This window comes from Leptopilina boulardi, unplaced genomic scaffold, assembly GCF_019393585.1.
Source record: "Leptopilina boulardi isolate dan_hultmark-lab unplaced genomic scaffold, ZJU_Lbou_2.1 LbouV2_55, whole genome shotgun sequence".
In the NCBI taxonomy this organism is placed as follows: domain Eukaryota; kingdom Metazoa; phylum Arthropoda; class Insecta; order Hymenoptera; family Figitidae; genus Leptopilina; species Leptopilina boulardi.
In genome coordinates this window covers 1,692,881-1,708,918 of record NW_026138000.1, presented here as the reverse complement: position 1 = coordinate 1,708,918, position 16,038 = coordinate 1,692,881, and the positions used below count along the sequence as shown (strand labels likewise).

Here is a 16,038-nt window from a genome sequence, read left to right as displayed (position 1 = left end):
ACTTTGTATATAGCCAATTTTGTAGGTAGGGGAGATTGAGTTTTGCAACAAGAACTATATTCATTTAATATGTCTGACATAATTACATATATATAGTAAATTTCACTATATTCATAGTGGAAATTTTTTTCTTTATCACTCGAATATATATAATCGGTTTACTATATTTATATCAAATAAATAAATAAATAAATAACATGTAATATTAAGGTAAACATTGTATGTATTATTCAAGTAATATTACATGTAATATCTAGGTAATATTACATGTAATATCCAGGTAATATTACATGTAATATTGAGGTAATATTATGCTAACATTACATGTATTATTCAAGTAATATTTCATTTAAAATTTCTTGTAATGTTACATGTAATGTCCAGGTAATATTTTAAGATAATATTCAGGTAATATTCCATGTAATATTAAGGTAATATTCCATGTAATATTGATGTAATATTCTATGTAATATTCCACATAATGTCCAGGTAATATTTTAAGATAATATTCAGGTAATATTCCATGTAATATTAAGGTAATATTCCATGTAATATCGATGTAATATTCTATGTAATATTACACATAATAGTCCTTGTAATATTACATGTAATGTTAGGGTAAACTGTAGGTAACATTGCATGTAATATTCAGGTAATATTTTAATATTAATATAATATTGCGAATTTTCCATGTAATATTACTGTGATATTATAAGGTATACTGTCCCACATAATAAATAATAATAATAATAATAATAATAATAATAATAATAATAATAATAATAATAATAATAATAATAATACTTAAATAAATAAATAAATGAAAGTAAAAGAAATCAAGCAATATAGAATCAGCACGAGTTTTAAAAACTACACATGTTATGTCGTCGACCTTTAAAAATATCTGAAGAGTCTCAAAATATAATGAAATTCAAAAGTATGTTTATATACCTAAAACCAGGTGTTTCGTAAGAAGCATTAACAAATTTCTAAAGAGAGTCCACAAAACTTTATATTATTACGATTGTTTTCTTTAACCATAAAAATCAATGACTAATTCATTATTTGATTTTTTTTTCTTCACCTCTCTCTTTATTTGCAATGATGAGTAACAAAAAAATTTTTTTTTTTTTGAAGAAATTTCTTTGCCAAAAAAAATTTTACTTTTTTTTTTGTTATGAAAGTAACGCGTTACTTTTAATATTTTTCAAAAAGTAACGGTATAACATTACCAAGAAATTTATTTGTCAAAAGCAATAATTATACTTTTCTCGTTATCGGAGTAACGCGTTACTTTTAATATTTTTAAAATAATTAACGATAACCGTACCTGTTTTTCAAAAAAAAAAAAAAAAAAAAAATTCTTGCCCAAAAAAAAAAACACTGTTGTTTTTCTCGTTATTTTGCAGCAATCAATTATTATCTCTTAAAGTCTCCCATTATTTAGATATTTTGACATAGTAAAATCATTCGATAACATACTTTTCTTTTACATAAATTTAAATAGTCATTCACGGATGTGAATAAATTATATAGAGTTATATATTACTATTTGACATAATTCTTATTCTAAATAACAATCGCACACACAGACACACATAGAACCATTTTTTTTTATAACGTAACTAGACTTCTGCGCAAAAAAAAATTTCACTTTTTTATGTTGATTCAGTAAACACTAAAATTTAAACAATTATCCTAATTCTTATTTAGTCTAATTTCTAAATTCTAATTGTTATTTGCCCGAAATTGAAATATTTTTCTTTTCTGTTTCAGATATATGACTATACGGACACACAAAATAGGATAGAAGAAAAAGTGAAGTGGTTTTTAAAAAACAGGTTTGTTTTATATTAATGATGAATAACAAATAACATTACAAAAAAAAAAAATACACAATACTGAGAACCACAGAAATTCCAATTCAAATTGGAAAATTTATGTACTCCTTAATTTTAAGTGCCCCAAAAATCGTATTTTGTCTAATTCTTAATGAGACAAATTCTTCTAAAGCCTTTTTTTTCTAAACGGGACAAATTTTTTATTCAACCGAATTTGTATTTTTCTCATTCTTATTTAGCCTAATTTTAAGTGGGACAAATTTTGCCTAATTTTTATTTAGCCTAATTCTTATGTAGCCTAATATTTCTGGGGTCTAATTTTTATATAGCTAAATTTTTAAGGGTTCTATTTTTTATTTATTCTAATTTTTAATATAGACTAATTTTTAATGAATCTACTTTTTATTTAGCCCAATTCTTATTTGGTCTAATACTTATCTAATTCTAAATTTTTTTTTATTTTTTATATATAACCCTAATTCTCAAAAGGGTCTAATTCTTATTTAGGCTAATTTTTAACGAACGTAATTTTTGGCCTAATTTCTATTTAGCCTAATTTTTATTTTTCCCAATATTTATCTATTTTAATACTAATTCCTGTTTTATTATAATTTTAAATTAAGTAAAAATATTACAACTACATAAGAATTAGAATGATAGATAAAAATTAGTTGGAATATTAATTAAATTAAAATTTAAATTAACTTTCAATTTAAAAATTAAATTAAATATAAAATTTTAAAGAAAATCGCGGTATTTTTATTGTTGAAAATTTATACACACGATGGCGCTTTGTACGATTATATATATATATATATATATATATATATGTCCCTAATGCGCCGGCGCAACAACAATCGCAGATGTCTGGGTGTTCCCTACCCTCATGTGAATTCACCAGTAACGTCACTAAAAATTACTATTTCCCCACTGAATTTTAATAATTTCCCCCCCAAAAATATATTCACTCTTTCTCTCTCTATTTAGAAAAAAAATATCATTAATTTTACCCTAAATTTTCTTTTTTCTTTTTATCTCAATGAAAATTCAAAAAAAAAAATTTTTTCAAGAAAATTAATTTTCACTTTGATAAAGGGCACTAGTTTAATGTAATGCCGTTCATGTCGAGACTAGTTCACAATGTCGACGGGTTTCCTCTCTCTTTTTTTTTCAACGATCGATATACGTTGTTTCACGACCTCAAGCGGCTTATACTCGAAACTTAAAACGCGAGGGCTCTCATGTATATGACTGGCTCGTATATATAAAAATGTTCTCTATATAACCCTCTCTTTTAAACTTTTTTTTTTGCATTCTCTGTTCCTCTTCATCATCCCCTTTAAATTTTTTCAAAAAAAAAAAAAAACCGCGTGTGTATGTGTATATCCATCGTTCTCTTAAGAGAGAGAGAAAAAAAAAATTCGCGCTTTTTTTTCTAGTTCTACTTCCGGTGTGAAAAATAAAATTTCCCAAAAAAAAGGCCAATTTTGAAAAAATCACGTTACATTTTTATTAAAAAGTCGGGCGGCGCGATTTCCGGTATAGCGTGCCTACAAGCTGTTAAATGGCTCTTTGAGAATCGATTTTTTTTTTTTTTTTTAAACTGAAGAAAAAAATAAAGAGAAAAAGAAACAATAATGAAGAGGGTAGAAAAAGATTTAATAAGTGAGATGTATTATTATATTATAAATATAAATAAATAAATATATGGGGAAAGGCGGGATTTTTTTTTGGTTATGTCGACCGGGACATTGGAGCGTCGCGGGTGTGCGCTTCGGCTTTATCAAACACAAGACGGAGGGAAAATTGTTCGCTTTTTTTTTGGGGGATGAGAATAAAGAATTTTTTTTTGAAAAATGAAAATTAACTATTTGGGTGAAATGGCCCATTGTCGACGGCCTCGAGGTCGACTTAGGAACTTATTTCAAGTGTTGAAAAAATTCACTATTGTCGCTGTTAGTTTTATGATTCTTGGTTCATTGACACCCACAGCCTCTGGTGAACCCAGCAAGGAATGTGAGTACAATTGTTATTTAAGTGTGAATAGTTAATGTTAAATTTTGCATTTTTCGTGAAAAATTTGAATTAGTTTTTTTTTTTTTTACTAATTCAGCAAGAAAGATTCGTTTACTATAAATTAATTAGTAGGTTTTTTTTCGAAAAACTAATTTAGCAGCAGTGATTCGTTAATTGCTTTAAATAAATTAGTAACGGTTTTAACTAAATATTTTACTAAAAAAAAACTATTTTTTAACTAAAAGAACTAATTTTTTTTACTAAATAACTTACTTTTTACGAATTTAAATTTAGTAAGCATTACTAAACAAATTAGTAGTTTTCGAATATTAATTATTAGGTTTTCCACTATTAATTAGTTATGTTTTACTAAAAATTGTTTTTTTTTACTAATTTTAATTAGTATGCCTTATCAAACAAATTAGTAGATTTCTACTATTTTATTACTAATTATTTGTTATTTTTATTACTAATTTCAACTAAAGTTTAATTATTAAGCATTACTAAATAAACTAATGTTTTATCTAGTAGAAAACTATTAATTTCTTAAGTAAGTTTTACTAATTTAAAATAGTAAAAAAATTTTGATAATAAAAAAAATAATTTTTTTAGTAAAAAATAACTTATTAATTATTACTATTCTGATTAGTAAGTATTACTAACTGAAATTAGTAAAATTAGTAAATTAATAAAACTTGTAAATTAGTAAATTATAAAATTAGTAAAATTAATAAATTTAGGAAATTAGTAAAATTAAAATTAGCAAATTAGTAAAATAAGTAAATTTATAGTAATTTTAATTGAGTGAATATACTAAAATTTATTTTTGTCAAAATACTACTAAAATTAAATTGTGCCAAACAAAATAGTAGAGATAACATATATATATATATATATATATATATATATATATTTGTCCTAAAATTAAGAGAACAATCAATTAGAGTGAAAGGGGTTACTATATATATAGAGAGAGAGAGAGACTTTTTTCGCTGTTGTACTATATTTCGAATTAATCAATGATCAATTTTACAAATTCTATTGTCGTAATAAGTTCATTTAAAAATAAAAATTTTTTACACAATACATAAATTAAATGAAGAAACGTTTCTACTATATTCACATATCGTAAAAAAAATAGTAGAAATACGTAATTTAATTACAATAAAAAAAATGAGGTATATAAAAAAAACTTGCTCATTCAATATTGTCGGAAGTTCATTTGTTATTTTTATATTACACATAATATACAGAAAAGAAATAAAATTTCCATAAGTCGATTATATTATCCGTTTTTTTTTTTTTTTTTTTTTTTTTTTTTTGTAAAAACGCGAAACATTTCTTTGAACGACTTTTTCTATCTTTTCTTCTCTTTTATTAGCTTTGAGAGAAATTTAAATAAATTCAATATATATGACTCTCTTCCCCCCCCCTCTCTCTCTTTCTTTGAAACAATGAGAATCAACAAAATGGACTTCATTCGAATTTTAAAAGTTTCTCTTTCCCATAAATATATATATATATATTTTTTAATCTATGTTTTTGACATAGGACCTAAATTTTTGAGGTTATGTTCGTTTTAACTTTTATTTTTGAAATTTGACCTTGAATTTTTAGGTTATGTTCGTTTTTAATCTATAATTTTGTTATTTCATCTTAAATTTTTAGGTTATGTTCGTTTTTGACCTAAATTTTTGACATGGTTATAGTACAATGACTGGAATCGATGTTGTACTAATCATATCAAAAATTTAGGCCCGAAAACGAATATAACCTAAAAATTCAAGATGAAATAACAAAAATATAGGTTAAAAACGAACATAACCTAAAAATTCAAGGTCAAATTTCAAAAATAAAGGTTAAAAACGAATATAACCTCAAAAAATCAAGGTCCTATGTCAAAAACATAGATTAAAGACAAACATAACCTCAAAGAAATTTTTTTTATCGATTTCTACGTTTTTTTTTGTATTTTTCAAGAAGGAATTTACTTTTTTTTGGGGGGGAAAAAAAATTTTGATCCTTTGCAAAAGAATTCTTATGGCATTTTCAATCCAAAAAGAGAGAGAGAGAGAGAGAGAGAGAGAGAGAGAGAGAGAGAGAGAGAGAGAGAGAGAGAGAGAGAGAGAGAGAGAGAGACTTAGAGGGGGAAGAGAGAGTGGCTGCCAGTAGCTTCATCGTGGAATAGGAAATGAATCCACCGATTCGATATCAGGCGCGACAACGTATGGCTACCACCCCCCCATAAATCTGACGCTTTTGCTCTATAACGGAAAGTAATATTAAAGGCGCGCCATCTCTCTCTCTCTCTCTCTCTCTTACTCTCTCTGGTGAGGATAGCTCATCGCTGACTATATCGTCGTCTCTGCATCGACGTTTCTTTCTACACATCTTCGACGATTTTAACCTCTCCCATCATCTTCGTTTTTTTATCCACCACCACTTTGCGGAATATATTCTGCAACCTCACTTTCATATATATACTTAAGAATATAAGGGAAAATAAAATTTAATTTACTCTCTAAATTTGAATCAGTCACTTTTGACTAAATTGACGATTTGTTTATTCAATGAATTGGTAATTGTTTTTTTTTTTTTTTTTTTACTAATTTTTAGTGAAAAAATGACTAATTGATAATAGAACTAATAGTAGTTTAAAACTAACAGTAATTTTGGTAGTTTTATACTAACAGTAGATTTAGTAGTTATAGTATTTTTATACTAATAGTAGTATTATACTAACAGTAGTTTGACACTTACAGTAATTTTGAACAAACAATAGTTTAATACTAACAGTAGTTTAATACTTACAGTAGTTTAATACTAACAGTAGTTTAATACAAACAGTAGTTTTATACTAAAAGTAATTTTATAATAATAGTAATTTTATACTTACGGTAGTTCTATGCTAATAGAACATATATAATAACAGTAGTTTTTTTAGTATTATACTAATAGTAGTTTTATACAAATAGTATTTTTATTCTAACAGTAGTTTTAGTAGTACAATACTAATAGTAGTTTTATAGTATTTTAGTTTTATATTTAATAGTACTTTCATACTAACAGTAGTTTTAGTACTTACTAAAACTGCTAAAATTACTGTAAGTAAAAAACTACTGTTAGTGTAAAACTACTGTTAGTATAAAATTACTATCAGTATAAAACTACTATTAATATAATATTACTAAAACTACTATTAGTATAAAACTACTGTTAGTATAAAACTACTATTAGTATAAAACTAGTGTTAGTATAAAACTACTATTAGTATAAAACTACTGTTAGTATAAAACTACTATTAGTATAAAACTACTGTTAGTGTAAAACTACTGTTAGTACAACGCTGCTATTAGTATAAAACTAATATTAAAATAATACTACTAAAACTACTGTTAGTATAAAACTACTATTAGTATAAAACTACTATTAGTATCAAACTACTATTAGTATCAAACTACTATTAGTATCAAACTACTATTAGTATCAAACTACTATTAATATAATACTACTAAAACTACTGTTAGTATAAAACTACTATTAGTATAAAACTACTATTAGTATAAAACTACTATTAGTATAAAACTACTATTAGTATAATACTACTAAAACTACTGTTAGTATAAAACTACTATTAGTGTAAAACTACTGCTAGTATAAAACTACTAATACCACAATTAGTATAAAACTACAAAACTACAATTACTATAAAAGTACAATTAGTTTGAAACTACTAAAACTACTGCTGATATAGAACTACTGTTAGTATAGAACTACTGTTAGTATAGAACTACAATTAGTATAATAGTAATCCTCTAGCTAGGCTACTATTTAAATTAGTAAACTTTATTAAATTGAATTAGTAGCTTTCTACTATAATTTTTAGTCATTATCAACTAAGAATTAGTCAAAATTGTTACTAACTAATTTAATAAACAAATCGGCGTAATTTAATTGTATTTAAAAGTGACTAATTTATATTTAGAGTCTGTAAATACTATATAGTTACATTATATAAAAAAAATTTTAAGTTTAAATTATAAAAGTTACATAATGAATAATTTAATTATAAATGAATGATAATGAATTAAAATGATAATTAAAATTTTAATTATATATATATATATATATATATATATATATATATATCAGAAAACTTATATAAATTATCTACCTTATATATCTATACATAGTGGAGAATTAATAGTCTCATTTTATTGCGGATCAAGAATATTAAGATTATACAGGAGGCGAAAATATGGAAGTTTAGAAGATGAGATTTACTAATAAAGTTTGTTGGAAGAGAAGACTCTCTCTCTCACTCTCTCTCACTCTCTCTCACTCTCTCTTGCAAGATCGAAATGGGCTCAATCGCGAAAGCTGAATATAACACATCTCTCTCTCTCTCTCATCGCTAATCTCGGCCCTGCTGGCGCAAACGCTTAATTTCGTTCCGGTACCATCGGCATGAGATTACCGCAATTTTCGCGTCGACAACGTCACCATAATTTCAAATCGTATATAAAGCCCCTTTTCGATCCTATACCCTTCCTACTACTCCTTCACCTACTACCTACTACCATTTTGGACAAAAACCTAAAATGTATAACGCAAGTCAAAAGAGAATATTGTCCTAAAGGCATATATTATTTAGAAAAGGTAATTCTCAATATTGAAAATTCTTGCTATTAATAGAAGACAGCGAAATCTAGTTAATTTTGTCTAGGTTCATGTCCCTGAATCAGCTGCGTGAATATAGACGATTTAGAGGCGGAAGTAGAAATGATTTTTCTAGGTTCACGCCTCTAAATCGACTATTGTCACGCCGTTGAGATAGAAACGTTTAACGTATGTAAAAATCGACTACTTTCACGTCCCTGACTTAACGGCGTGAATATAGCTGATTTAGATACGTAAACGTAGCTAAATTTGCTTTAATCCCACCTCTAAATTGGCTATATTCACGCCGTTGAGGCAGAGACGTGAACATAGCCCAATATCTACTATGTTAAAGTCCCTGATTCAACGGCGTGAATATAGCAGATTTATCTATGTTCCCGTTTCTCTGACTTATCGGCATGAATGTAGCCTATATTTAGGAGGCGTGAATATAGCCGATTTTGCCGCTGAATCAAGGACGTGAACGTAGTCAATTTTTTTTTAGATACGTTAAACGTTCCCCCGACTTAACGGCGTGAATATAGCTGATTTAGAGGCGTGAACCTAGTAAAATTGTCTATATTCCCGTCCCTAAATTATCGGCGTGTATATAGCCTATTTAACGGCGTAAATATATATATATATATATAGCAAATTTGGCTAAATTCACGCTTTTAAATTGGCTATATTCACGCTGCTGAGTTTGGAGTCTAAAATCAAATTAAAATGAATTTAAGTGAAAATAACGATTTGTTTTTGTTACTATTTGAAATTCCCTATATATATATATATATATATATATATATATATATATATATATATATATATATATGTGTTTATACATGATTTGCTTTTGTTACAATTTGGTTTCGAATTTCTGTAATTGGAAGAATAATTAAAAGGAAGCCTTCAATCCTTCAATTTGTAAATTGAAAGAGAGGGAAAGAGAAAAAGAGAGAAAAAGAGAGAAAGAGAGTTTAAGAGAGACAGAGAGAGAATGATTGATTTTACAGTAAAATTGGATCTAATTTAAAAAAAAAATATGAAAGCGGATTAAGATAAATGAAGACAATCCCCACTTTTTTTTGTGAATCAAAATCCATTTCCCCAAAAGTTTTAGTGACGTCACTCTGTCGACCCTCGTCACTGTGGGCTCGATTGTTCATGTTTACTGCCAAGAGCACACCCCACTGCGAGCGCATGCAAGTTGACTTGTTTCCTTTCTCACACCGTCTTTTCTCTCTCTCTCTCTCTCTCTCTCTCTCTCTTAATTACTCTTAACTTCAACTTCTGATGCTTCTTGGGCATAAGATTCGTCCGTCCAAGTATTTATCGTCTTGCTAAATAACGTTGATTGCACTCGTTCGCGCGCTCTCTCTCTCTCTCTCTCTCTCTCTCTCTCTCTCTCTCTCTCTCTCTCTCTCTCTCTCTCTCTCTCTCTCTCTCTCTCTCTCTCTCTCTCTCTCTCTCTCTCTCTCTATTTACTTTCTCTTAAGCTTGGAAACATAACCTAAAAAGAGGAATGTTAATTTAAATTTCCTTTATTTTACCCGCCCCCTCCCCTCTAGAATCTACAATTGCTATTTCTTCATTATATAAACACCCCCGAGTAGAGAGTATTATCAAGTTCTTCATTTTATAACGTTTATATTAATAATAATTTTCTTTATCGTTGATATTATACAAATTTAATTATATATATATATATATATATATATACAACTCTTTTTATTTTTATATTTAAGTAAAATCATATTATAAGAATAATAATAATAATAATAATAATAATAATAATAATAATAATAATAATAATTATTATTATTATTATTATAATGGAATTATACAATTTCTTCATTATACATAAAGCATCAGCAGAAATAAAAAATACACACAAAATTAAAAGTATCAAATTGATACAAATTTTTTTATATTATCGATTAAATTAAAATTCTTTTATATAAAAATTCATCTAAATTAGTCAAAATGGCATTAGTCACTTTAGGATATATTGCAATTTAAGCCACGCCTATTTTCAGACGTACACTAATTTAGGGTAACGCCTACTTTAGGGTGTATATTAACTTATTCTCCGCCTACTTTAGGACAAACTAAAAACGATAACTCCTACTTTAAGGCGTAAATTAAAAATCAGCTTTCGCCTATTTAAAAGCGTTTACTTCTTTAGGTAACGCCTACTGTATGATGTGTATTAATTTATCCTCCACCTACTTTAAGACAATCATCATTTGGTAACTCCTACTTTGGGGCGTATTCTAATATCTTTTTTTTTTTTTTTAAATCTAAAATTGACGTTACCAAAATTAAAATGTTCTTAAAGTAGGCGGAGCATAAATTAAAATACATCCTAAAGTAGGCGTTACCTAAATTAATATACGCTTTAAAATAGACGTAGCTTATATTAAGACACGCCCTAAAGTAGGCGGTACCCAACTTAGAATTGTCTTTAACATAGGCGTGGTATAAATTAATACAATTCTACTATAGGCGTTTCTTAACTTAGTATATGCCTTAAAAAAAAAGGCGTAACTAATATTAAGACACGGCCAAAAGTAGGGTTTTTTTTTTAAAAGGCGTGCACTAACTTGGGTAACGCCTACTTTAGGGCTTACATTAATTAATGCCACACCTACTTTAAGTTAATTCTAATTTTGTAACACCTATTTTTGGGCGTGACTTAATATAAGTCACGCCTACTTTAAAGCGTATACTAAATTTAGATAACGCCTACTTTAGGGCGTGTAATAATTTATACCACGCCTACTTTGAGACAATCCAAATTTGATATCGTCTACTTTTGGGTGAGTGTTAATATAAGCCACGTCTATTTTATAACTTATACTAAGAATGATAACGCCTACTTTAAGGCTTATACTGAGAATGGTAACGCCTACTTTAAGGCGTATACTAAGAATGATAACGCCTACTTTAAGGCTAATACTGAGAATGGTAACGCCTACTTTAAGGCGTATATTAAATTATGTCCCGTTCACTTTAAGGCCTATACTAAGTACCGACAATTTTAAGGCGTATTCAAATATATGCTACGCCTATTTTAAGGTGTATATTAAGAAAAGTAATTTAAGTATAATATATTTTAAAATAGTTTATGTTCTGAATTTCATAATATTTTTTTCTTTTATGTATATATATATATATATTTATAAATCTGCTTTCAATTGACTCTCATTGCAAATGAGAAAATTAAATTTGACAGAATTAAAAGAGATTTTCTCCTTGTGTATAGTGTGATTGAGAGAGAATTTTCGTTTCGTTTCAATCCAATCTAAGGACCTTTGCCATCGAAGCTACTACCGCAATTCAACGAAACTATATATATATATATATATATATATATATATATATATATATATATATATATATATATATATATATATATTTCTCTCTCTTCCTCCGAAAAGCTGTTGGGATTGATTCACTAATGTGGTTAACCGATTAGTTTGAAAGTTGCACTTGATAGAATTCAAGGCAAAGAGAGTTCACGCGAGAGCAAAGACAAGCAGACAGAAAGCGAGACAAGTAACAAAAGTACAATGCGCGGTTCACAAAGAGGAGAAGAGAGAGGAAGGTCGAGGTAAAGGCGCACAGATAAATAGAGTTATATATATATATATATATATATATATATATATATATATATATATATATATATATATATATATAGAAAACGATTCGGCTGCAATAGGAGATTCGATTCAGCAGCTTTGATAGTTGTTTGTGGCTTCCAATTTGACAAAACTTTTTGGACATAAGAGGAGAGAAATCTCTCTCTCTCTCTCTCTCTCTCTCTCTCTCTCTCTCTCTCTCTCTCTCTCTCTCTCTCTCTCTCTCTCTCTCTGTTGTAGGTATCAAATTTATACTTAATCCAAAAAAATCATTTAACCGGAATTTCTAATTGATAGAATTTTCATTTGTCCGAAATTGCAATTTGACTGAACAAATAATTGATGTATTTTACGTGATTTTTAAATTAATAAACAATTATCCATTTAAAATTGTAATTGGCTTAAAAATTGCGGACAAAATCTTTCTGTCGATTGTTTATTCGATCAAATTGCAATTTCGGACAAATGAAAATTCTATCAATTTCGAAATTTCGGTTAAATGATTTTTCGAGTTAAATATAAATCGGTTTAAACTTTATTTATAATTTATCATGTTTTTTTAAATTATTCGCACGGGGATTAAAAAAGGAGAAAAAAATAGCATAGCTCTGTTTTACTATATATATATATATATATATATATAGGTATACATATATCCATGAAAGCATCAAAGCACCTCGCATGAGGAATATAACCTCACTTTTTTTCCGATCGTTAAATTCTTCGCATACCGGAAATTGTTCTCGAAAATTGCTAATCTTTTTTTCCACGTCTAGCACCAAAATATTTTAAGTGACCCGAATTTATAACCTCATTCTATATATACATATATATATATATATATATATATATATATATGTATAAACTATATATGGAAAATGATATAAAATTACTCGTTTAATCATTCTAAATAATAATAACAATAATAACAATTGTATAATAATATAATACACTGGAAAAAAAATTTTTTTTAATTCAAATAATAATAATTTATTTGTTACTAATAAATATTTATTTGATAATAGTCAAGTAACCGATTATTTGAATCAAATAAATTTTTTTTTAGTGTAATTATATAATACTAATAGTACAATAATAATAATAATAATAATAATAATAATAATAATAAATTAGGTAAATAAATAATTATAATTAATATTAATAATAATAATTAATAATATTTTTTCTTACCATATAAAAAATAGTAAGGGAGAAGAAACTATGTATGTAAATTTTTTCTATATTATTCGTCGTCCAGTGTATATATATATATATATATATATATATAGACACTATCGACTGGCCGTGAAATCAGTAGTAAAAGTCAACGTCAAGTAGTATAAAATAAGCATTCAAATACTCTTCGTTCTCTCAACTATAGCACTGAGCCTCGTAATATTGGCTCAGTGGTTAGGCTTCTTGCCTTTGCCCCTCAATGGCGAGGGTTCGAATCCTATCACTCATTGATTTTTTTCAAAATTTCCATATTTTCTCCATTCCTTTCCAAAAATTCAAAAATTGAAAAAAAAAATTCCACGGCTTGCTCCTTGTGCATTAGTAACCTCGTGCACTTGGCGTTCCCTTCTGTGGTAAAGTAAATGGCTTGTGCTTAGCTATGTTACTTGGTCTTTCACCATGGCCTTCGTAACACGCAGCCCTGCTACAAAATAAATTTTTTTTTTCTTTTTTTTTAATTTTCCCATTTGTTCTTTAATAAAAAAAATCTTTTTTCTAAATTTTTTTTCGAATTTTTTAATCTTTTTTTCTTTTAAATATATTTTTCAAAAAACAAAAAAATTTTTTTCTTTTAAATATGTTTTTTTATAATTAAAATATTAAAATTATTATTATTATTGTTACTACTATTATTACAATTACTATTATTATTATTTTTATTTTTTTTTACCAAACAAGTTTAGGAGAGGAAAAAATATTAATATTAAAAATAATTAATAAAATAGTTAAAAATAATAAAAATCTTATTATTATTATTATTATTATTATTATTATTATTTACAAAATAATAGTGTTGCAATTTTAAAAATTGTTATTTGAAGGAAAGGAGAAAAAAAAGAGAAAGCAAGTTATTGAAAATCTTAGATATATATATATAGTAGCAGAGTTCTTATACTTTGGTGATGAAGCGAGTTCAATAAATCTGACATCACACAGAAAAATGCGTCAGATTTTTTTTTTTTTATTTCTACTCTCGAATCTTTTAGTTTTTTTTTTTATTATTATTTTTTGTTCTTTGTCAATAAACCTTGAAAGCAAAAGCGCAATATTCTGAAAAATTCTAACATTCCTCTTTATTAGTATGAGTTTTTAAACTGATTGGATTACAACGCCTTTCCCCCATTCCGAAAAAAGCGACGAAGAAGAGAAGAAAAAAGGCTGTAAAAATTTATCGATTTAAATAAATTTCTTTTTCAATGATTTTTTTTTTAACTGTGTTATATAAAATTAGTTTCCAAATTTTACGAAAATTTAATTCAATGAAAAATGGAATTGAAAAATATAAGAAATTTTATTTAAAAAAAAAAAAGAGAAAATACACTGAAAACATTTTTTTTTTCTTAAATAATCAATTCCCATAACAAATCATTGTTTTAAAATTTTTTTTTTTAGAAATAATATTATTTTTCAGACGAATTTTTCAATTTTCGAATTAAAAATTTTACAGATTTTCTTTTTTTCAGATATGACTTTATATAAAGACACGAAAGAGGATATAAGAAAAAGTGAAGTGGTTTTTGAAAAAAAGGTTGTTTTATATTAATGATGAATAACAAAAAAAAAAAAAAAAAAAAAACAATACTTAGGTCCACTTTGAACCAGTGGCACACCCTCTGCTTTAGAATTTTATACTTATTCGTTAGTATATACTACGAAAAAAAAAAAAAAAATTCGGACAAATTTGAATTTCGGTGAATAGAAATTTCAGTCATTTTAAAATTCGAATCAAATAAAATTCAATTTAATGAGAATTCTGTTCGATTAAAATTCACTTAATTAAAATTCGTTTAAACTAAAATTCTTTGAAAATAAAATGTCACGTACAAAGAAAATGATTGTAAAATAAAAAATTCTTTCAAACAGAAATTCGGTATCTAAAAATTTTCTTAAAAATTCCATAGTTAAAAATTTTATTGAATAAAAATTCGTATAAAAAAAAAATCCATCAAATTTTAATTCGAAAATTTCTTTAAAAAAATATTTATTTCTAATAAAATTTTTTAAAATAAAAATTTTAATTAATGATTCTTTTGAAAATTTCGTGTCCCTAGTTTTTAATTTTTTATTATTGAAATTATATTGATATCTTCGTAAACGCGGTTCGCTGAAAACAAAAAAAAATTCATGAAAATCGTCTTTTTGAAAAATAACATGAAACTTGAGATAAGTCATTGTCACTCGCGCTCTCGCTATGTACTATGGGAGGTTAAGTCGAGAAAATTGCCTCTCTTTCTTTTTCATTTTTTTTTTTTTTTTCTGCTTTATTCTTTCTTTTTCTCTCTTTTTTTTCATCGTCCATCTCCGTTTCTTTGATGGAGGGTAAACTTTTTCTCGTCTATTTCGCTCGTCGAACATTATTCTTCACATTGGCGCGTTCTCATTGGACCACTAGAAAAGCGGCAAAAGCATGTGCTAGAAGGGTTTTCAAAGTTGATGGTGTCCGAGAGAACGAAGTCTCTCTCTCTCTCTCTCTCTCTCTCTCTCTCTCTATGGAAGCGAATATCGGGTAGCTTACTTCCCTCCCCCCCCTCTCTCTCTTGTTCAGTGTTCAAGTTCCTTGGACCGTCTTGCACACATAGTTGCAAAAAAGACAAGTTTCCGGATGGCCAATATCTTCAGCGTTGACTTTTCCAGCATCCATC

General features: G+C 26.7%; 1 protein-coding gene across 7 annotated transcripts in view; it reads left to right on the top strand.

Moving 5' to 3' along the window:
• The window catches only part of LOC127290152 (uncharacterized), a 134,070-nt gene that overhangs the window by 23,645 nt on the left and 94,387 nt on the right, over nt 1-16,038 (top strand). The window contains exon 2 of one of the 7 annotated variants that reach the window (XR_007844264.1): nt 1,777-1,841. The exons of 4 other annotated variants lie outside the window; for them this stretch is intronic. Coding sequence is in view for 1 of the 3 variants with exons in the window: in XM_051318556.1 (XP_051174513.1) it covers nt 3,698-3,857 (160 nt within the window). In the remaining 2 variants the exon portion in view is untranslated. Of the gene's footprint in view, nt 1-1,776; nt 1,842-3,027; nt 3,858-16,038 lie in introns of those variants that run through there. 2 more of the 7 variants (XM_051318556.1, XR_007844262.1) reach the window with 2 other exon arrangements.